The 22,585-nt window shown below is 36.0% G+C and overlaps 3 protein-coding genes and 2 pseudogenes across 5 annotated transcripts; 2 read left to right on the top strand and 3 right to left on the bottom strand.

The window, feature by feature from the left end:
- Positions 1-355: 355 nt before the first annotated feature.
- LOC111286853 (subtilisin-like protease) lies at positions 356-3,342 on the bottom strand. The gene has a single exon (XM_022877024.2). The coding sequence runs from the start codon at positions 2,726-2,728 to the stop codon at positions 464-466; it is 2,265 nt and encodes a 754-aa protein (XP_022732759.2). The 5' UTR covers positions 2,729-3,342; the 3' UTR covers positions 356-463.
- A 1,699-nt stretch (positions 3,343-5,041) lies between these two features.
- On the top strand, positions 5,042-6,487 carry LOC111286846 (growth-regulating factor 11-like). The gene is made up of 3 exons (XM_022877019.2): positions 5,042-5,315; positions 5,398-5,688; positions 5,816-6,487. The coding sequence occupies exons 1-3, from the start codon at positions 5,267-5,269 to the stop codon at positions 6,136-6,138; spliced, it is 663 nt and encodes a 220-aa protein (XP_022732754.1). The 5' UTR covers positions 5,042-5,266; the 3' UTR covers positions 6,139-6,487.
- A 1,061-nt stretch (positions 6,488-7,548) lies between these two features.
- On the top strand, positions 7,549-9,375 carry LOC111277531 (putative sugar phosphate/phosphate translocator At1g12500 pseudogene; annotated as a pseudogene). The gene has a single exon (XR_016329062.1). The product of XR_016329062.1 is annotated as a putative sugar phosphate/phosphate translocator At1g12500 pseudogene (transcript).
- A 2,861-nt stretch (positions 9,376-12,236) lies between these two features.
- LOC149513962 (blue copper protein 1a-like) lies at positions 12,237-13,177 on the bottom strand (annotated as a pseudogene). The gene is made up of 2 exons (XR_016329063.1): positions 12,857-13,177; positions 12,237-12,756 (listed from the first exon to the last, which is right to left on the bottom strand). The product of XR_016329063.1 is annotated as a blue copper protein 1a-like (transcript).
- Positions 13,178-14,293: 1,116 nt separating this feature from the next.
- On the bottom strand, positions 14,294-19,354 carry LOC111277521 (protein TPX2-like). Its single transcript, XM_089746109.1, has 18 exons — positions 18,591-19,354; positions 18,263-18,424; positions 17,831-17,917; positions 17,370-17,520; positions 17,128-17,236; positions 16,672-16,722; positions 16,481-16,575; positions 16,309-16,384; positions 16,156-16,218; positions 15,925-16,011; positions 15,773-15,831; positions 15,500-15,578; positions 15,338-15,403; positions 15,190-15,252; positions 14,983-15,006; positions 14,790-14,834; positions 14,586-14,689; positions 14,294-14,497 (listed from the first exon to the last, which is right to left on the bottom strand). Exons 1-18 carry the CDS (start codon positions 18,760-18,762, stop codon positions 14,479-14,481), a joined length of 1,512 nt encoding a protein of 503 aa, XP_089602235.1. The 5' UTR covers positions 18,763-19,354; the 3' UTR covers positions 14,294-14,478.
- Positions 19,355-22,585: the final 3,231 nt, after the last annotated feature.

The following is a 22,585-nucleotide window of genomic DNA, read 5'->3' as shown; positions in this document are numbered from 1 at the left end:
TCATGACACTGTGCTTGAGATTTCTTGGTTTATCTTGTAAATAGAGTTCAAAAAATCAACAACAAATAAACTTTAATAAAAAAAAGAAAGGAGGATTTTCTTACCAGAAGTAACTGCTGTGTCCCAAGGAATCATGCAAAGGAAAAGGAAAATTTATTCCTTGATCGGTTTCTCTTCTTACTCGAATTGCAAAAATGGAAAATATGGTTGGTGTACGTTGAGTTGATCCGTCTTTGACCTTAACTCAAAAGCAGGCACTTAAAAAAATGCCATTTATAATCGAAAGAATTAGTGGGGTGAAAAGGATGATGCTCAATCAATCAGTTCTTTGTTTCACTTGAACATTTATTGAAGAAAAAACGCCAAAAGCCAGTGAAGATTGTGGACCAGGAATAGTAAATTACAAGCTTTTGTATGAAAACATGGCCACGCATGGAATTAAGCTGCTTGAACTAGCCATTCCTTATTCGAATATGGCAACAATTGGGCTTGTAACATTATACTGATCAGAAACCCATTTGAGAAGTCCTTGGGAAAATTGCAAGTCGATGTTCTTTTGTCTGCTAAATGTCACCGAGTAAGTTGCTTTCTGGTTCACCTCTGTAAAAACAATCTGATTCGGTTTTACACTAACATCTACTCCTGCTGGAGCAACGACTTCATAGGTGTAGGATGAGCTTGCTGGGCCAACATTTGTCACCGTTCTCGTATATCTTTGAGAACCAGACTCCGGTAATATTATAGAAAATGAAGGATAGTTTAGCTCTGCTTCAGCTATTATTGATTCACTGGAGCAGTCCACAGGTCGTTGCACAATAGTTCCTACCTCTTCGTCAGTGTAATTCAGGCCACATAAATAAGGGATGTAGTCATCCGGTTGGATATCATAGATAAGGCCAGAGTCGTTTGCTTTGGATGGATTAACATGACCTGCGCCAGTTGCAAAGATATCAGCAGTAGTGTTTGTTTGGTCAACAATGGGCTTCCCTCCAAGGTTTACCAAGCTAGCTGTGGTCATGATAGCTGATTTTATAGCAGCTGGAGACCAGTCTGGATGGGAGCTTTTGAGTAAAGCAGCAATCCCACTGAGATGAGGGCAGGACATGGAAGTGCCAGAAATCATGTTAAATGTCAACTTTGTATTTGTTTTGTTTTCCACAGAAACTGGCCATGCAGCTAGAATGCTTACACCAGGGCCAATAATATCGGGTTTCAAGATCCCAGAGCTTTGCATATTTGGGCCTCTTGAGGAGAAAGAAGTGACTTCAGGAGCAGATGGCTTTCCTATTACCGTACCTTTGAACAAGATTGTAGCTGTTGGTTTTGTTGTTGAGTTTATATACTTTTGGATGCTCAAACCCGCTGTGAAACTCACATCTGTTGCAGGAAGTACGTGGGGATCAGCTATTGTACTGAAGCCACTAAGCTGGTCATTCGCGAGGATCATGGCAGCGCCACCATTGTCCTTCACTTCTTGGCCTTTGTCAATTCTTGCTATACCCCCTCCTCTTTCACACAAAACCACTTTTCCTTTGACATCAACATCTTTCAATGATCCAGGGGCGCAAAATGCGGATGACGCGTTACCATTTGCTCCTGCATACACAAGAGGCAGTAACGTTGAAGGGAAATCTTTAGGCTGATAAAGGGATTCACCATCAATTGTTAACCCATTTCCTAGCTTAGCAATTGCTAATATGGTCCTATCAATGGTGCTTGCTCCGACGGTAAGAATCCACGGGGCCTCATTTGATAAGGTACTATAGCCAGGACCTCCGTTTCCAGCTGAACAGCTCACAAATATACCCTTCTGAATAGCTGTAAAGGCACCCAATGCAATTGAGTCTTCATAGAAGGGAACTGAACCACCTCCTAATGAAAGTGAAAGGACATCCACTCCATCCTCAACAGCAGCGTCCATTGCAGCCAATATTGCACTTTCTGAACAGTACTGTCCACATACTTTGTACATTGCCAAGTGAGCTAAAGGTGCCATGCCAACAGCTGTGCCATTGGCATTGCCAAACACATTTGCATCCCCCACAAAATTTCCACCAGCTGTGCTTGCTGTGTGAGTGCCGTGACCTTCCTTATCAGTTGGTGGCCCTGCCTCATCTTCTGCAAGATTTCTTGCACCAATTAGCTTGTTATTGCATCCCCTATCAAATTCACATTTGCCCTTCCATTTTGCTGGTGGCGGAGGCATTCCTTCATCACTGAATGAAGGGTGACCTGGGGTTACTCCAGTGTCTAAAAGCCCAATTATGACTCCCTTACCATAATTTGATTGGTTCCAAAATCCAAGATTTTGGGTCAACCCCAAAAAGTCAGGACTGTGTGTTGTATGTAGAGAATATACTCTTTGAGGCCGAGCATATATGACACCTTCCTTTCTTTTCATTGCTTCTGCTTCATCTGCTGTTAGTTTTGCAGCAAATCCTGTTGCCACATTTCGATAGGAATAAACAATCCTGGTTTGCTGGCTGGATGTGGTGACCGGAAGGAACGATTGATACCAACCATCTAAGTCTACTGCTTGTGCAAAGACTCCCTCTGGTTTCTTAAGGTGAACAATGTAAGTTGATAAGCCGCTTTTCCCATTTTCTTTGCTCATGGGCATAAATTCCACTTCTCGAGCAACTGCTAGAGGAATATTAAACCTGAAAACACGAGTAACTAGAAAAATTGCTACCAATTTTGGCAGCATTTCAAAATGTTTGCCCTTCATATTGGTTAAAGGAATGAAGGAATCTAATGTTTTCGATTACTATATACTACTATCTGCATGCAGCTCCATTTATAGATGGTACATGACGGAGAAGGAGAATGTTGGTACAAATGTTGGCCGTTCTCTTTACGATAATAATTAAAATTATCATTGGAGGTGCTACAAGAAAATTCTTGTTGGGTCTAGTTTGTCAGATTGTCGATTGGGATGGAAGCCTACAGATTTTTTGGATTGGAACTTGGAATTTGCCGCTGCTGTATCCAGTTGAAAAAAAGTAGCGATGTGCCTTAAGAATAACAGATTTTTGGGGACTTCTCCAGCAAAGCCAACTGACATTTACTTCTTGTTTACTTCATTATGTAAATTCTCCTACTTCTTGGTTTATGGGAATTTGTCTGCATATTACTTTTACTATGACAATTTCTAAATGTTTAAGTTATGCCTTGAACAGTCATAGGAAGCCTCATTGCATAACATAGGAAAAATAGCAATTTCTTGGTTTGATTATGGTTTCAATTTTTTTTTTTTTTTTGGTTTCTTGCACTCTGTAGCAATTAATAGGCTACCAGTTGTGTTTTTTACCAATACAGATTTTTTCAGCTTTTTCTGATATTAACCCCAGCATATTCACAGTAATTTTGCTCAAAATCATTGTTCTCTGTCTTTGCATATATAGACTTAAGCTTAAGAATGTCAGTTTTACTTATATTTAATAAAAAATTTAATTTTTTATTCAAATAAAAATAAAAATAAATATCACATTGTGAATATAAGGATGAAAAAAAGTATGATTTTAAATTTTTATTAAAAATAGAGATAAGTAATACAACACATGTCCTGTATTCATACCTTATATATATATATTTTTTATATATTTAATATATAGCTTTTTTATTAAATAATATAAATTATTATTTTAAATTAATTAAAATTAATATATTTTTATTGAAAAAATATATATTAATATATATTTATAAAAAATTACCTAAATATACAAAATAAAAATAAAAAAACTAAATAAAATTTTAGTGTTTAATTATTTGTTAAAAATTATGAACATCTCCATGCCTATTAAACACCCATGAGAATGAAAATAAAAATAAATTTAAAATATTAATTAGATATAAATATAAAAATTCAAATATAAAAATAGAGAATACTTTATCTTATCCATTAACATCTCTACTTCAATTAGAGGCAAACGACTCGTTTGTTTTCTAGCAGCTTGTGCAAAGATAATCATAATTTCTTTATTTACTAATATATAAAAATAATAATTATAAATAATAAAATATTTACAAAGTTATTATCTAGTCTAAAATTTTCGTTCTCTTTATATTTATTATAAATAATAAATATTTACAAAGTTATTATCTATTATTATTGATAAATATTCATTATCAATAATTTTTTTAACGTATATATAGTTGAATTATTGGGCATTTGAAAACACAAAAAAATAATATTAATGAATCCAAAATTGTTTCAAAAAAACAAACGATTTTTCTTATAAAAAAAAAAAAACGAAAAGAATTCGAATGAGTGCATGTAATTTACGGTATATTCTCCTTTTAATAATATAACTCTTGAAGAGAATTTTTTTTAGAAACTCTTTGGGAGGCATTTTTGTATTTATAGAACTTGAGAGGTTATGGGCTAAAGCATTTTATCTTAAGCTACCGATTAATCATCTCATAGTAAAAAGATTAAGACGCGTCAATATTTTTTATTTTTTGGTATGGGATTTTTTTATGTGTAAAAATTATTTTGAATCTCAATTAATTTAAAATTAAATAAAATTAAATTATATAAAAAGGTAAAATTTTTTAAATTTGTTTTTGTTTATTTATAAAATTTGAAATAAAAATTTTACTTAAAAAAAAAAAAAGAATATCTTATGAAGGTGGGTGAGACGCGTCAATATTATTTGCACGCCTGGTGACAAGTTTTCTTATTCAAAAGTGAGATTGTTGAAGGAGCTGTCCCTAGCATTCCCCGTATGGTTATATGATGAAACTGCTTGCTTGTTCGTAAGTGGAAGGGGAGCCAAAATGACTATCCTCTTTGTCACGTTGCGGGTCCCAGGCTCTACTTGTTACCACGCATGACCTGACAAGCGCATTTGTTTCTGCAAACACCTGCAGAGTTTCCTGACATGTCAGAATGCTTTCAGTCTCACTTTAATCTCCATATCTATCTCTCTCTTTGTTGGACTTGGATAGGAACAAGAATTCATAGAAAGACAACTGGGGCGTGCATGGTGTCATTGTTGCATTTGTCGTTTTAAAAAACAAAGGATTTTCTTTTATTACTGAAAACACATTTTAAGAAGATGCCCATTAGCCCATGCTATCCCATCCCCATGTACTCTGCCATGAACTAAAAATTTTCTGACTTAAAAAATCTGTTTTTACTGTTGCAACTTTCAGATAGAGTATATCTTTAACCTTTACCGCTAATTCATTGTATGTTGCAGACCCTACTGTACCTGCTTCTTGACCCTTTGTTTTTTCTCTGATTTGTGCCCACACGCAAGAAATGGAGCCCGTAAACTCTCCTCTACAGATTGCCCGTTTTGCAGACTTAGGTACTTTTCCTTTTCTTTCTCTCACTCTCAGGGAGCACATTACTTCATTTCTCCCATCATGTATTGGTAATTGCTTTTGCAGGGATTGGACTTACAAATTTGGGTGATTCGTGGAGCATGGACAGTAATAGGCTGAGTGGAGGAGAAGGGTCACCTCCAATTGGGCTAGGTCTTGAGCTTGGACGTGGGTCTGGTCATAGACCAACTGGGTTCACAGTTTTTCAGCTGCAAGAACTACAGCTTCAATCTCTCATCTACAAGTACATGGAAGCTGGACTTTCTGTGCCCCATCATCTTCTTCTTCCTATATGGAAAAGTGTTACTGGTTCTCTCAGTGGATTCCATGGCAGTCCTTACCAACTCTATTCCGGCTGTAAGTACCCAAAAGTCCAAAACCATCTTTTCTTTTGCTACTACATATTTTTCTTTATTTTTTTGGGTTAATTGATCGGTAGTAATGAATTTACTTTTTGTTCTTCTGTTCTTTGATCTTGGTCCAGTTTTGGATTGTGGATCCTTGCATTTGGGGTATAAGAATGGGCTGGATCCAGAGCCAGGAAGATGCAGACGAACAGATGGGAAGAAATGGAGGTGTAGCAAAGAGGCAGTCCCAGATCACAAGTACTGTGAGAAGCACATGCACAGAGGGCGCCAGCGTTCAAGAAAGCCTGCGGAAGCTTCTCAAGCAACTAATACTGATACCAACCTTTCCATTTCTCTCCAAGTGGATAACAATGGCAGCAGTGGCAGCAATCTCTCTTCCAGCTTTATTGGTTTCTCTCAAAAGGGTGTTCTCCAGGATGGGGGGCAATCCAAAAGCTGAACTTTCACTACAAAATTTCAGGAATTACTGTAGGACAAAGGGATTTAATATGGACAGATTTTCGTAGCCGCTTGTTGTAGGGAAAGCTCAATCTCCGATTTTGTTTTGAGACCTTTTGATTTTGTTTTGATGTAATGTCTGAGATGTGAGAGACATTAATGGTGTTTGTCGGTGAAAGGGCGTAGAGACTGACAGGCTCCATTACTGATCAATCTCTACCCTTAGCTAGCCTGGATGTCTAGATACCGATGCACTCGCTCCTTTTTTGGCTTTTTCCAATGCTGCTGTGAAATAAAGGGTTATATGCAAAGCAAACCGCTGGCTGGCTTTTAGATTTCTAATAAGCAAAGCCCAAAACAAAGCCCAAAATCATAAATCTTATGATTAGACCTCTTTCAGCTGAAGTATGGGACTAGCCATTATAAACCAACATTCATTGAACATTCATCAGCCCCTATTTTTTCAAGTCTCTTCTTTTTTATCTATATTTCTACTTCTCTATGTCAATGATAAGTAATCAAAGTTGCTTTAGACTTATACTTTATTTTTTTGTCTTATTTTAATAGAAAATTAAAATAAAATGAGAAGCAACTCTTTAGAAACAAAAATGAGATAACATTTTAAGTAGTTTTTGATAGCATGTTGGACCATTTATTGCAAAATTTAAGATACTAGTAACTAATTATACAAAATATTTATATCTTATTGTGTAGATCAATTTTATATATAAAAAATTATTATAAAAATACATTAATAATTGTAATCTATACTCCCACTATCTTTTACCCTTTTTATAGCACTAATACAAATCTATAGCTTGATTATGCGTAAGTAACAAGATTTTTTTTTTGATTATATCATGAGGATAAATTTTTAGTACAATATAGGGAATGAAAAGAAATTTAATTTGAAATTAAACTTTTAATATCCGTTCAAACGTCTTTAATCATTAAATTTAAATTTTGAAAACGTAACAAAAATTTCATACTTAGTACTAAATGCTAATATTATATGTTACATATCCCAGCAATTCATCAGCTGAGATTTATTGACTTGTATATATATATTATTAATTGACTTGTGTATATTAGCATTACAACTATGATAACCCCCAAAGGTAAATCAAATGCATTAAAAACTATGAAACCAAGAATCACACGTGCGTAACATCTTATTCATACGTTGCGTGTTTTGCCACTTTACCATAAAAAACACGCGGTATGTAATAAACCCTTCACTGTAAAAATTAAAAGGAATTACTGTTAGTAAAATAAATAAATAAAAGGAAAAAAGAAAATCTGGTCAGATTCAGACCAGAGTCGTGCGAGTGAATCCATTACCGACACCCCTCTAACATCTAAGTTTCTTTTCACGAGGAAATCTAATTAATACATTTATGTTTTGTTTTATTCCTTTCATTACCCTTTCGTCCAATCCAACGGGTCACGTTTATCCATTTTCTCAAATCTAAATCTTCACCCTCTGATCAGATCATCTCACTGAACATATCCTCCTCCCTTCATTCCTTCAGATCTAACACGCCACACAAAAACGGAAGAAAAAAAAGAAACAGTTTTTGTTCTTTCTCTCTCTGTTTTTCGCTTCTTGATTCTTGGAGAGAGAAGAAAACCCAAAGGAAAAGGAAAAAGTTTGAGTCTTTGAGCTTAAAGTTACTATCTTTACTATCATCCCAAAAGACCCAAATGGTGGAAGCGCAAACATGGACAAGGAGGATGAGCAACCCAAGACTGGACTCAATCGCTACTGCCGACCACAAGGTTTTGGATATTCCGGTAACCCCAACCGGTGATGTTAGAAACAGCGTCCACAGCGTTGGATCCCATCTCTCTCCTAACCTTTTAACAGCACTGATCATTGCTTCATGGTTCATGTCCAACATTGGAGTCCTTTTACTGAACAAGTATCTACTCAGCTTTTATGGCTACCGTTATCCAATCTTTCTCACCATGCTTCACATGATCTCATGTTCTTGTTACAGTTACGTAGCCATAACCTTTCTTGAAATAGTTCCAAGGCAACACATTTTGTCAAGGAAGCAGTTTTTCAAGATCTTTGCTTTGAGTGTTATTTTTTGTTTCTCCGTTGTGTGTGGGAACACATCTTTAAGGTACATTCCGGTGTCGTTTAACCAAGCTATTGGTGCAACGACCCCTTTTTTCACTGCCATTTTCGCTTTCTTAATCACTTGCAAGAAGGAATCTGCTGAGGTTTATTTTGCACTTTCGCCTGTGGTTTTTGGGATTGTTTTGGCTAGTAATAGTGAACCTTTGTTTAACCTGTTTGGCTTCTTGGTTTGCATTGGTTCTACTTCTGGTCGTGCTTTGAAATCTGTGGTTCAAGGGATCTTGTTAACTAGTGAAGCTGAGAAGCTACATTCCATGAACTTGTTGTTGTATATGGCGCCTATGGCAGCAACGATTTTGTTGCCATTTACTTTATATATTGAAGGGAATGTTGCAAGAGTCACACTTGAGAAAGCTAGGAGTGATTCTTTTATTATTTTCTTGTTGGTTGGGAATGCTACGGTGGCCTATTTGGTGAATTTGACAAATTTTTTGGTTACCAAGCATACAAGTGCCCTTACTTTGCAGGTTTTGGGCAATGCTAAAGCTGCAGTGGCTGCGTTTGTGTCGGTTATGATCTTTAGAAATCCGGTGACCGTGATGGGAATGACTGGATTTGCTGTTACAATTATGGGAGTTGTGCTTTACAGTGAGGCAAAGAAGAGATCTAAGGTCACAACACACTGACAATAATTTTAAAAGAAAGGATGGGATTTATTTTGATTGCCACAAACACGGGTGCGGCTCTTTTTTCTTTTTATTATTCACTGTAATTTCTTGTTTTTTGTTTTTTATTTTTTATTTGATTTAATGGAGGGAAAGAATCAAAGAAGAGAATTTGGATAAAAGAAAATTGTGATTGGATTGTATAGTAACGATGGAGGAAAAACAGGGAAAAGGGTTTGATGCTCTTTTTTCTTTTTTATTGGGGTAAGAGAATAAAATTCTCTCTTTCGCTTTTTCCCTGTTTGTAATCTTACATATTCTGTTGCTGCATTAATATGGACAGATAGAAGACTCAGTTCAAATATTCATTTCATGTGTTGTAGTTGGGAGAAGAAGTTCTCCCACTTGTATATGTTGGACATATCTCCTGCTGTTTCATTGTTTGACTTCAGTGTTCTGTTCATGCATTCTTCATTGTTTAACTTCCAGCTTAAATCCATTCATGTTGACATTCTTTGGTCTTACTTCTGATTTTGGAAGAATTTCGGTTGTTGGTAATTCTGTTTCGGGTCTAATCCTTGTAATTGGGTTTAGAAGGAAACATGTTTTTTTATGATGGAACAGCCTGAGAATGAAGTTTTGGTGCATTTTCAGGTGTCCTGAGAATCTGAAAAGAATTTTCTTCTTCTATATACCATTTGAAAGTTCATCTTTGTGATCTGTTATGTGGGTTTTTCCATCCAACGATAACATATTTATTTCTCATCATGGTTGTTATTTTCTGTATTAAATATTATGTAGAAAACAAAAGGGATAGCTTGAATTAAAACTGATGGACAATGAATCAGCGAACGGCCTATTTCTAGATAAGCATTGAGGTCAATGACCATTCATTTTTGTTACTACTATTAATAAACGTGTGAAGAACTTTAGAAATCCTTTTAACCACCGCTCCAGAGTTAAAAGTTGGTAAGATTCCATATTTCATTTCCAGGAAACCAGCTGCAAGTGATTAAAATGCAGCTTTTAGCTGACCTGTGCACGATGTTGAGATACTGGTTCTGTCTTCTGGACAAAATACTTTTTCTATGTTATGAATCTGCATGTTCTATCAACCGGGATCAAATGGAGTTCTGGCATTGGCAAGTGTTGATTAGAGAGTTCTAGCTTGATAGAGGTGTAATAAAGTAATACAATCGAATGAACGTCTGCAGGTATTAGCAAACTGTTCTGTTACTGGTGGCGCAATTTGGGTCGTCAAATTTTTACGCTTGAAGTTTGTAGGAAATAAAAGATCAAGGAAATTGATTTTAGAACGAAATAACGTTTTTGAAGGCCAAATCAATGTCAATCCATTCAGAGATACTTGTCTTATCGGGAAACAACGTGGAAATGGAGTTGTGAATGTCTGAATGGTCGATCAACTGACAATTATATAAACACGAAACGGCGTGCCTGTTCATCTGCTTCAGCTAGAAAACGACCAAATCAGCCTGCGGTTAACCTATTCCCTGTCCTGGTTAACCTTGAGGCATTTGCTCTTAGCAGCCTCGGTGTCGGTTGCCACGTATGTTTCTAGCGGTTTAAGCTGACAGAAATCCACTTGGTGTGGCTTGATTAAGATTTTCCAATCAGGGAGGAACTTAGGGTTGCTCAAAATTTTTGTGGCATTTGGAACTACATATTCTCACAGCGGCTAGCTTTAAATTATTGGGTTGGTAGAAAGGCAAGATTTAGAATTATGCGTTTTATTGTACATGTATCTAATGTGGCTTTGGACTAGGCAATTCAAACAAACAGGGCCTGGCTTGCAATTCATATAAAAGTTAATATTCCAAATCATTCGGTGTGGACTTCTTTGTTCCCCCATTCCATCTGGTCGAAGGCTTTGCATAAAATACAATATAATGCTAACGACTTGCGAGCCAAATCACAAAATGGGGTACTTGGAAAGATGACAAGTTGCTTTCAATCTACTATTCGTGAAAAAAAAGAACCGAAACGCTGCAATTATACTCCATTAGGCATTAGTTGCTACTGCTGCCAGGTTTAATCCTGGGTCACCTGTCTATGTCGGAGATGGATAAAGATGTTGGTGACCTTAGATATTTGGCTTTATTCAAGTGATTGGAGGTAGAGGGGAGGAGACCAGCATTTGCCCAAAAATCCTTGGTTCCACTTTCAGGCTCCAGTTAACCATTGTTTTTTTAATGTAAAAAAAATTTCAATTGAGGGGACTAAGCAATTGCTAGCTTCTGATTCCACTTCCTGAAATCTGTCAGCTCCGCAAATTGTACCAATTGTCTTTTTCTAGTGTTTGCAAGGGTGACCACGTTCACGTCATTACCGGTTGGTGAATCCTTTGGTTGCAGCAGCAGGTGCAACACATTGTTAAAAAAAAATATTGTTTGCATCCACTCCAAAAATCATTGTGGGTTACTTTCTTAATATCGCAATGGAGCATGTGGTGCCTGAACAATTCCTGTCACTTTCCCAAGACTCTGATGTTGTCTTGACGTTTGGGCATGACCTTTAACCAGATTTTCACCCTTTTTTTTTTTTTTTTGGTAGAGGTTTAGGACATTGAAAGAACAAGTGCAGCAACTAGGCTTCTTTTTTGTAGCAGAATTTTTTTTAATGAATGTAACTGAGTTTGAGTCTGAGAAATGTTGGAACAAAAAGGGAAAAAAGACTAAATTTTCCATGTTTAGCAACCTGGCCGACTGAGATTGTTTGGTTCGTGCAAAACAACATCAAAAGTTCCAAGAACTTGTAGCCATGTCTAAGCTTAAGAATCAGGGCAGAGGCCTCGGTACCATGTTGCTGCGGCACTATGGAAGTTTTCTGTTGGGTTTATACTTTATTATCAAATGGGATTCCATTATGCCATCTCTAACAATCAGGTTTTTTTTTTTTAATAATTGAGACTTAATCAAATATTTAAATTGTTGAACTTGTATTAGTTTAGATCATAGGGAGATTTGACAAATTCACAAGAACCTCTAAGATGCTGAGTTTATATGAACAATCAACTGGATATGTGATGTCAATCAGTTGAATTGACGATGGGGACTCCCTTTCCATGTTTGGTGTCCTCCTGCATTGGTGACAATTCATTATCAAAGCATCATCATCCATTGATGTTGGCTCACCTTTGGCCTTCAATATGGGCTGAATTATCGCCGTTACCATTCCCCATCTGCTCATCGGTATGGATATTATTTGTGGGCTAGGCTAGGTTTTTATTGAATTTATTTATACAAGGAATTTATAACGCTATCTGCCTAGAAAGCCCAAAAAAAAAAGAAAACAGAAAAGCCCAAAGAAAATATGTTGACAGAAATAGCATAAGCCTCAAAGAGAAGACGATGACTTGATTAATATAATTATGGCAAACCATTGTCACAACCCTGTTCTCCAAACGGAACAAATAAAAATAACAGCAAGTTCAAGAATTGAACACTCAAAAACAGTTTAACCTGGGAATTAAGCTGGAACAACATTGCAACATTAAACAAGGACCATCCCAACAAAGCTAACCACGACCACAATCCATCCATAAAAGCTAGATGCAGCATTTCCTCTTGGAGCAGATGTTGATGTTGTTGAGATGGGAGTAGGAGTAGGAGTAGGAGCAGAAAGAGGAGATCCCACTTGATAAAGCACATTTGCTAAGCTTCATGTTTTGGGCTGCGCAGTACCTGGCTGCACCGCAAATGTACCATTTTCTTCGTGGGGTGGCACATGTCATCGCATCATTTCCGGTGATAAGAGGAACAATGTTATCTGCTGCTTCACATTGTTGGAACTCAGATCCATTAACTCTAAGGTCTAAGCACATTGTGAACTGCCGGTGTATACTTGAAAACTGCATCAAGAAAATTATTTACTTATTGTCATCAGGCTAAATAATTGCGAGTTTACATGTATATATATATTTTTAGACAATAGAGAGAATGTTACCTTACCAAGCTTATCTCCAACTCGAAATTCCTTTCCTGCTGTTCAACCTTGGTAATCAAAGTCAAGACTCCATTCTTTCTAATTACCTAATCACCAACCACAAACTCAGCGGCCAAACTTGAAGGAATTCCAAAGTAAGCAACAACAGCAATGATGAAGAAGATCTTGGAAGAGGCCATTGAGGAAATTAGCAGGCAACTGTCTTCCAGTTTGCCATGGATGTGTTCTTCAGATGGTCTTTGCGGAAATGCTTGCAGTAAAGAGTTTAAAGTGCAGCCTACTTACAAGGTTTATGATGCAGAAATGCTTAATTTCAGCATATGTGATCCGGCTGAGGTCGGCACAGCCAAATGAACATGGAAACTTACGGGAAGAGCGCATAAAAGCTTCAAAAATCAAACAGGTTTGGAATATTGATTTTCTTGGAGATGTTTATATAGCTTCGGAGGTTTTGATCGGCTAATAGGAAAGGAGATTTTATCTTCAGGACCAAGTCGACTCTCAGTAAGTAGAATTCTCTGTTGCCTGGAAGAAAAGAGAGAGAGATGGAGTCCCAAAGAAATGAAGGTGTAACTGGTCTTGATGAATCCGTTAACAGAAGTGTTCCTGCTGGAAGATACTTTGCTGCTCTTAGTGGACCTGAATTAGACCAAGTGAAGGTAACATACTAAAGTTATATATATAATGTATGCTAATGCCATGAATTTGATCTGCTGAAGTAGATTTTTAGTATTCATGGTCTGGACTCTAGTTACTTCACTTTCAATTTTATGCTCCTGCTTTCTGCAGGACCATGGGGACATTCTCCTCCCAAAAGATGAGATATGACCCTTCGTTTTCCAATTGGTTGCTTTGGTTATTATCTGTCTTGGACTACCAGCCAAGCCGCTCTATGGCATGCCCTGTCAGCTAGCCTGGATACCAAGTTTCTCCACATTACAAACATTTATCACTCTTTTCATCAGGGTATTAGCCCTGGCAGAACTAGTCTCAGTCTCCACAACCAACTTGCTCAACCGTACTGACTACTTTGACGCTGTCAAAAGAGAATACTTCCATCCTTTCAGTCAGTTTCTTCTTTGCTCCTTGGTTTGTATGCATAGTCCTCCAACTAGGTGAGTTCTGATACCATAGCCATCTTGTCAAAAGAGAACACTTCCAAGTTCCACCCTGTCAGCTTTCATACCATAGCCATCCAACTAGAAATAATTTTGAACTGATACCACCTAGCATTTCCTGAGAAACTCAGTAAATAATTTACATTTCTGAACTAATGGCCATTACATTTGTTATAATGCTGCAAAATTGAAGTCAAAGGAATCGGTAAGAGGCCTTGTTAGAACCTGTAACACTTTTATTGTATTATGCACTTGTGACCCACGAGTATGGAGCACAAAAGTTCAGTTTCTTTAGAGTTAAAAGATTGATTTTTTTTTTTTTTTGCCACAGATAAATATTGATTTGTAGTAAAGTGGATATCAACAGATTCCATATACACCGAAAACCTATGTTGATATGATTTCTGCAATTGTCAACTGTTGATCCGTCAAAATTCTAAACCAAGAGCAGAATATTTAAGTTGGATGTTCATGTGGTGGTAAGCCATCTGGGACTGCTGCCTTTACTTTCAGCGGATGCCCAGGCTCCTGCATAATCTCCATTTAAAGTTATTCTTGAAAATTTAAAATTAAGGAAAGATGAAAAAGATAGTGTTAACGATCGATCCAAACAAACCTCATGCTCAGTTGATTACCAACTTCAGTGAAGCAACCATCACTCGCACACTGAATGTTCTTTCCGCTGAGCACATGTGGTTTCTCCTTTGCCAAATGCCTCATCTACAAGACAATAGCATTTAGATGCATTTATTCGTTGGAGGAATTAAAGCCTTGTGAAGAGATGCAAATCGAACTTCTGTGCTGAAATTATGAAACTTACCTCATTTTCTGGTTGGAAAGAAGTCAATCTATTTTTTTTTGAGCCCTTATACCAAAGAACAATTACATCAATAACAAACTAAGAAAAATAAAAATTCAAAAGCGCTAATAAGAAATAACAGAGTTAAAATACTAGGAGAAACTTTGTAGATATAAACGTTAGGATCTAGTCTAATTTGGGATCCATTGCTTGCCTGTAGTTCAGTTGTAAGAGACAGCTGGCAGACAACATAGACATAGAAAAAGAGATTATATTAATAACATATGCCATGCAAACAACGAGACCCGAAAAAGATCAAACACTTCAATTGCATTCTTACATGCCACATAATGTTAATTGGAAATATAAAAAGGAGGAAGATGAATTACAGTATAACTGAAACGTATTTATTAAGGTTTACCTTACTAAAAAGTTCTATGGGTGGATTTTGTGGAACCTTCTTCTCTGTATGGAAATTAAATTCCTGTTTGACAGGCAAAGCACAATATCATATCAAACAATTCAGCCAACAATCAATTTGAAATAAAGAAAGTTCTTCCATGCTCCACCATTGGCACTGTGGTTTCCCTCTTGATATTTCGGAAAACACCAATATCTCCTTTACTGGAAAATATCTGCATACAGGGAATTAGATACACCTTAGATAGGAATCATTGATAACTAGCCCAAGCAAGCAAACAATACACTGATGTAATTTGTTGTTTGTTTACCTTCTTATTCAAAGGACGAGCTTTGAAGTTGTTCTTTGTGTCACAGGCATCCTGCCTAGTGGTATCCATGGGACTTGGTCTAAACAATGCAGGAAAAAATTCCAAAGTCATTCCTTTCTCAGATTTAATACAAATTTAATACTAATAAACACCAAGGGACCCATATATAAAAGAATTAGCACAATAAGAAATGCATGCTTGGATAGATGCCTACATGATATATATTCAGCACAAAACTACATTCTCTAGATAGTTAAAAGATAAAACATTTACCTTCTGGCTTCTCTAGTTCCATTGCCACTAGCAGAAATTGTACAAGGTTTCTCAGACCTCTGCAACAACACAAGTTTTGCAGAAGTAACAAAGTGGATTGATTCATAAAAAAGCCCAAAGTAAGATGATACATAAAGGTATCAATGGGTAACCTTATCAGCGTCATTTGTTTGGAATGAGGAGGATGATACAGCTGATGAGAGGTGCACAGCCCTTTCTGATGTCTTTAGGTGAAATTCCTGAGAAGCAATGAGACAGCAATCTAATCTAGCTACATACGGATGCAAGGAACCTCATTTTGCTAAGAATCATTGCTTGTCATGATGCTTCCACAAAATGCCATTAATCCAGGAACAAGCAAGAACCTACAGTCTGTTACTTACTTGAAACACTGGCAACTTTGGAATACTCTTCTTAGGAAGAGGAATTGAAGGAGCCTTGAGAATCTGCAGATCATAAATACATATTTGAGAGGAGGGAAGTACAACAAAACCAACTTTAGAGAAAGTCCCTTTTGTCACATCATAAGTACCAACTTTTCTATTCAATGGGCGTGCTTTGAATCTATACGTGGCAGATGTAACATGCTCTTCTTCTGTATTGTTCTTAGGCCTGAAATGAAGATATCATTGCACCAGCAGCTTATTAACAATACTTCTACAGTTTTACTCTACCTCAAAATATAAAGAAAAGTGACCAGAAACCAACCATAATCTTTGAGCCCTGTGGGCTGTTTCAAGCTCCGGTTCCCTTGGAATGGTAAGCTTCAGCTTGCTACTGATGGTGTTTCTATCTATTCCATCCTACATAACCACAAAGAAAAGCTCAGAAAGTTTCAGATGCAAGACAGGTTAAATCCAAATGCACTTTATAGATCTAGACATAATTTGAGGGTATACCTTTTTAGGTGCCTTGTGGACCAAAATAGTCTGTTGCTTTACCTCATCAACCTGCCATGCAGAACAATAGTTTAGCCCAAACCAGAGGCTTATTTGGTAAAATTATGTAACTCAACCACTAAATAATAGAAATTAATGATAAAGTTAGAATACCTAAGTCTCAATGTGGAGAAGGAAAAGTGAAGACAGGCCAACTAGAAGAACTGACCTATGCAACATCTAGTTTGCCTCTACTCTTAGTATATGAAAAACACAACCCATTAGAGCACCTTGTGATAACATGCACTCATGTAGTTATTAACTGCCAACTTGTAAACATTAAAAGAAAAGGTTCTCTCAACAAAATAAAAAACACTTGAAAAACCCAACATGTTCAATACAAATGGTTTCCATGAGAAATTCTCCTCGATATGAGCAACATAGCAGAAGTATGAGAAATTTTACAAACTCATGTACCTTACACGAGAGACCTCCCTCTAGCTTCTGCCTCTTGGCAGCTTGACTTTCAATCACAGAAGAATTACCTTGGCTTCTATCACTGTTTAGCACCTGTAGCTTCTGAAATCTACAACAGAAAACCAAATAGAAAGATCAGAACTGTAAGATTTTAGTAAAGGAGCTTTCGCAGATAAACTGTTCCTCTTATTGAAACTAGGATTCTTTTACGTTATAAGGGATAGAGCATTTTCATGCATTACCTGGATGTAGCAACTTGAGGGGACCAATTTTGTTTGGCTAACTGACTTGCAGTATGTTTCATGTAAGTCGAGCTCCAGGGCATTAATGGTTTCAGGCCCTTAAATTTAGCTTTTAATTTATCACTGGGTATATGATTGTAAGTTGTCGTGCCTGAGAGAGTGAAAAGAAATTAAGTATGAGCGAACATATATGTAGTAATGTTCCTATTAATGATAAAAGAATCATTACAGAGATGTTCAAGCTATAACAGAAGACAGATTATACGTATAGTGACTAAATTCAAGCAAATAGATGGGAACAAATCTAGAAAGTACACACCATTCAGACTATATTTGTGGTTAACGAAACATACTTGAGAGCAGGCAAAAATGATAACAATAAGAAAGCAATGTCACTGGAGGCAGATACAAGGAAAAAAAAAAAAAACTGTACAATCACTTTGCAGAAGTGTGCCGATCACCTGTAGTTAATTGAAATGGTTGATTCAGAGCCTTTTGTAAAACTTTCTGTATATTGGTGAAGGCCGCTCTGTTAGTTCCATCGTTGCCTAAAAACAATAAAAGAAACAATAATATCGGTTCAACCCAGTTTTCAAACTTTCCGAAGAAAAATTTTCTTTTTATTTACCCATTGTTCTAGTTGATCTATCCTCCCATTTACTCAAAGGATTAACCAACAGCTCTAAGACAGATTACACTCAAGCTCATGCTTCGTATAATTGCCTGCAGAAGCACAAGCTTGCCTCGAAGACTCTCTCTATATTTCTGAAGCAAGCTCCACGGCTCCTTTAATATCAGCTAAATTATAGCTTTCGGTCGTAAAATCTAAATAGAAAGCAAGTTCAATAAAATAAAAACTCTACATATAGGTCGCAAAACGGGGTTAATTGTACCTCTATTAGTGGCAGCCATAGCTGAAAATTCCAATGCCATCACATTTTCAGAATCATTTTCATGTAACGTACTAGTGTCTTCCATGCCTTCACATTTTGGAGACGACGTAGTCACATTTTCCAGGAGACTCTCCTCCCTTAAAACTAACTTTGTCACAAAAGCTACAATCCAAAAGAAAAGGGTGAAAATATTGAAAGTAAAATCATCTTTACAGCTTATTTTTCTTCAACCAAACAAGAAGAAAAGATAATAAACCAAAAAAAAAAAAAAGAATAATGAAATAAATCTTGCTTCAGGCAAATATTATTAGGCAAATGAGAAACTAACGAGAGGGAGGACAAGTTGGCGCCGACTCGAACCAAAGTTCAGCTTCTCTGGCCTCCGCTGGCGACTCCTCGCGCGTGAAATCAAAGAAACGAGCCGCATCAAACTCATAATCGAGATCGATCTCTCTCACCTCGAACACTGGCTCTATCTCCATCTCCATCTCCTCTTCCATTTCTCTCTCCCTCTATCTTTCTCTCTCCAACACTCACTCCTCTCTTTCTCTCTTCAAAATGCCGCTCGAACTTCCCCTGAATCAACCATTGCTAAACTTCGCCGCCATTTGCATCGATAATTTGAAACTGATTTTCCCTCAGAAACCCAAGAAATCTTGGAAACAGCAATGTTGAGTCGACGACGGCGGTGAGTACGCCAGCTTCACTGTAGCATTCAAGGCAAAATAAATTTTATTTCAACGAAGAGAGAAAATGAAAAACGCAGAACAAAGGACAACATCAACAGCGTAAGGTACAAGCTATCGAAGCTCCTGCCCGGGTTTTTTGTTTTTTATTTTGTTTTATAGAGCCGAGGTTTTGTAACGATCCGAATTTGAATTTATGGGCTTCAGAAAATTTTTAAAACAAAAATATAAATATAAGACGGTTTATAAATTTTTTGACTATATTATTCCCGATCTTTTATCAGAATTTGAGGGTGGAGTTTTGTGTTTTTTTTTTTTGGGGGGGGGGGGGGGGGGGGGGTAAAAGAGTAAATTAGGCCTTTTTTTTTTTTTGAGAATTTGATGTCTTTGAAGTGAGGAGCAGTGCGCTCGAGCACAGGCCTAGGGCGGCGAGGTCATGTCGACGGGACTCTGAAATTTCGGCCGGGGTTAAATTTGCCACTGAGATTTGATCGTAATTGCGAGATTGCCCGTAACGGTTTTATTCGTTTATCAGGTGGGAAAGAGTAAGGGGCCTCTCGGATGCGCATTCAAATATGGAGGAAAAGTTGAGAAGGGTGGTAATAAGGGCATTTGGTGATTTACGAACGAACTCTAAATTAGTCAGCATCATTTTTTTTTTCTTGTAAGAATAAAGCTTCGGATTTCAATGGAAAATCATTTTGATTTGATTGTATATAAGTTGAGTTTAACTCAGCTAAGATTTTATATGTTTAGACTTTGACATTACATCAAAAAACATGTTTATATCTTTCACATAAAATTTAGTCAATTATAAGTTTGAATGCTGCTTGAGCTAAAACCAAAAGAGGAAAAATAAAAAAGGAAGTTCAAATTAATATCAATGATTTTTTTTTTTTTTTGCCTTCAATGAACGATAAATTTTTAGTTTTGAATTTTGTAGCAAAGTTAGGGATGAGAATTTAATTCAATCCCGACAGATTTCGATCTGACTCAATCCTATGAGGTCGATTTTTTTTTTTTTTAATTTCAAGTTTTGGGTCAAGTCGGGTAAGGTTAAGAAACAGTTGAGATCAGGTCGGGTTTGGGTTTTAGGCATATCCGACCTTATCCGATCCGATATTATTTAAAAAATTATTTTTAATTAATTTTTAAAATTTTTATTTATATATATTTATATAATGATATTTTTAAATATTTATATTTAAAAATAATATTTTATATTTTAAAATATAATATTTTATTAATTTCGAGTCGAATCAGGTATGAAAAAATAAAAAAAATTTTGGATAGGATCGGGTTCAGGTTTATTAATGCATAAAATCGAATCGAGTTTGAGATGAACAAAACCCACCTCGAACTCTACCCGATACAAACCCTAGGCAAAACCCTTTTTATTTTATTTTAAAAAAGTTACATACGTAATCAAATCATATTTTGGGTATTATTATTATTTAATTTTAATATTATATTTTTTGTTACATCAAGAGAATAAAATTTTAACACAAAAAAGAATAAGAGATGGGTGATTGATTCGAAACTAAATATTTGATATCTTTTTAAATATTTTTAATTATTAAATTAAAGGTTTAGAAATAATTTTAACATTGTATTTGATAAGAGAAAAGAGTGTGAAAAGAAAAGTTTTCTTTTCAAATTTTTTTCTTGTTTGATAAGAAGAAAATATTAAGAGAAAAGAAAAGGTTTTAATGAGAAACATTGGATACTCACCAGTTTCATACTGTGTCAGATTTTCAAAATAAGAAAGGAAAAAAGGAGGGAGAGGCTGCCAAAACTATCAATGCCTTGCAAAAAATAGCATATGGTTTTTACTTTATTAATGCAATAACTTTTGTGCATTTCTTTTTGTCCCTTTGTGAAGGATTATGAATTCTATGCTGCCTCTAAAAATGCTAAGAAACAAAAGACATTGATTGCTTGGTATAGACTGTTTAATGAGAACAACATTGATTTTCACGTGATTTTTTTTTTTTTTTTTTTGCCCTTTCGAAGAAATTTGAGATTCAACTTCTAGAACTAGAAATAATAGCTTGGTAGTTGAATATTCCAGATTTTTTTTAAAGACATGTTTTATTTTTTTAGTTGAAAATATTAAAATTCGAATTATAAATTTAGTAAATATAATTTTTAAAAAAATAATTATATAAATCATTTAATTAAATTTTAAAATTGAAGTAGTTTCCATTTTCAATGTAGTCACAGGGTTTTGCATCGGATTCCTTTCTATATTTGATATTTCCCCCAACCAAAGGTTGAACAATGTAATGGTATTGTTTCCTGCATTAATTATCATCTGACCTTTTGTCCAAAATAGGAAACATGACTCACTAATTCACATCTCACTTCATGTCAAAGATTCGTCGTACCTTTGTCTCTTTTTTTTTCGGATATTTTGATTTGAGACCATGATCATTTTTAATTAGGGTTGTTTAGAGTTAATAATTAAGCCATTAGCAAGGAATAGAGCACGTTGCTGTCTGATTTTGTTAAAACTGTCGTTATAGAGCTTCAACAAGAGACCAAAATGACCCAACCTCTTACATTACATCCATCATTTTAGCAATGAGATGTTGGGCTTGTGACCTGAAAAATGAGAGAAATTGCCTCCCTAGAGTACTCTTTCCTGCCTGCCTGCCAAATTCATGGGCTTAAACATTTCATATAGCATTCTCCTTTGGCAAAAGGGGGATTCAGCAGCATGCTTGCGTGCTTTCACTGTGACAAAAACAGAGCAGACAGAATCCATAACTTTGTGCTGGACTGATGCACAACCTGTAAGCCAATTCCAGGTCCATCACTTTCTAAAAACACGTACAGCACCCCAAGTTTTCAAAATTCAGACCTCCTAAACCAAACTTGATGGCTCTTGCGATCTTTGTAATTCTAAGCATGCAATCAACTCGATCTCCAATCCAAGCTTCAACATCCCAATCCAATTAAATGTTGAACTGTTTCCAGGTTCAACAATGACTTTTATTTGCTAATACATCCTCAGAACAAGTTTTATTCAGTATTTTCAATGTATTCCCTGTCATTGTTCATAAAAAGTCTCACTTTCAGTAAATGATTTTTTTTTTTTTTTATAATACAATCAGAGTATTTTCAGATTTTTTTTTTTTTGAACTTAATTTCTGATTTCAATCAATATATCACAATAAATTAACCCAAAAGAAAAAAAAAAAAAAAAACCGGTTCGGTACCATTAACTAAATGAGAGCTTACCCCATTTTAACCAGTCCAGGATTAATTGGTTGTAGGTGAGCCAACATTTTCCTTTGCAACAATTGTGAAAATAATGATTGTTTTGAGTTAGGTTTGAACAATGACCTCTCACACTTTCCAGTTAGGTTGATGATTACTGAGTTCTCTATGTGGCCTAGGCTCTTAATTTGAGAAGTTTCTAATATTAATGATACCCAACTTGTTTACTTTTGCTTCACAATCTGCTGGGGAATAGAGTGGCCAATATTGGATAGAGATTGCTTCATTAGTGGGTAACACAGCAGAAAACACCCCCAAGATTTCATGGATCTACATACTTTAATGATAAAGCTTTCCTACCCTTTACTTTTTCTGATTTTTTTTTGTTGTGGATTTGTTTCCTCGATTAACAAAC

This window comes from Durio zibethinus, chromosome 17 (genome assembly GCF_047325235.1).
Source record: "Durio zibethinus cultivar Kanyao isolate XHJ-2024 chromosome 17, ASM4732523v1, whole genome shotgun sequence".
NCBI lineage: Eukaryota > Viridiplantae > Streptophyta > Magnoliopsida > Malvales > Malvaceae > Durio > Durio zibethinus.
This window is presented reverse-complemented; position numbering and strand designations above follow the sequence as displayed.

What these genes read in the sequence shown, in the direction of transcription:
- LOC111286853 (XM_022877024.2), bottom strand. Translation starts at nt 2,728, where the DNA reads ATGAAGGGCAAACATTTTGAAATGCTGCCAAAATTGGTAGCAATTTTT.
- LOC111286846 (XM_022877019.2), top strand. Translation starts at nt 5,267, where the DNA reads ATGGAGCCCGTAAACTCTCCTCTACAGATTGCCCGTTTTGCAGACTTA. An exon ending in TGCCCGTTTTGCAGACTTAG is followed by an intron (nt 5,316 to 5,397) that starts GTACTTTTCCTT and finishes TTGCTTTTGCAG; the next exon opens with GGATTGGACTTACAAATTTG. An exon ending in TTACCAACTCTATTCCGGCT is followed by an intron (nt 5,689 to 5,815) that starts GTAAGTACCCAA and finishes ATCTTGGTCCAG; the next exon opens with TTTTGGATTGTGGATCCTTG.
- LOC111277521 (XM_089746109.1), bottom strand. Translation starts at nt 18,762, where the DNA reads ATGGAAGAGGAGATGGAGATGGAGATAGAGCCAGTGTTCGAGGTGAGA. An exon ending in GGAACTAGAGAAGCCAGAAG is followed by an intron (nt 15,579 to 15,772) that starts GTAAATGTTTTA and finishes TGCATTGTTTAG; the next exon opens with ACCAAGTCCCATGGATACCA. An exon ending in CTCTTACAACTGAACTACAG is followed by an intron (nt 14,835 to 14,982) that starts GCAAGCAATGGA and finishes CTTTGGTATAAG; the next exon opens with GGCTCAAAAAAAAATAGATT.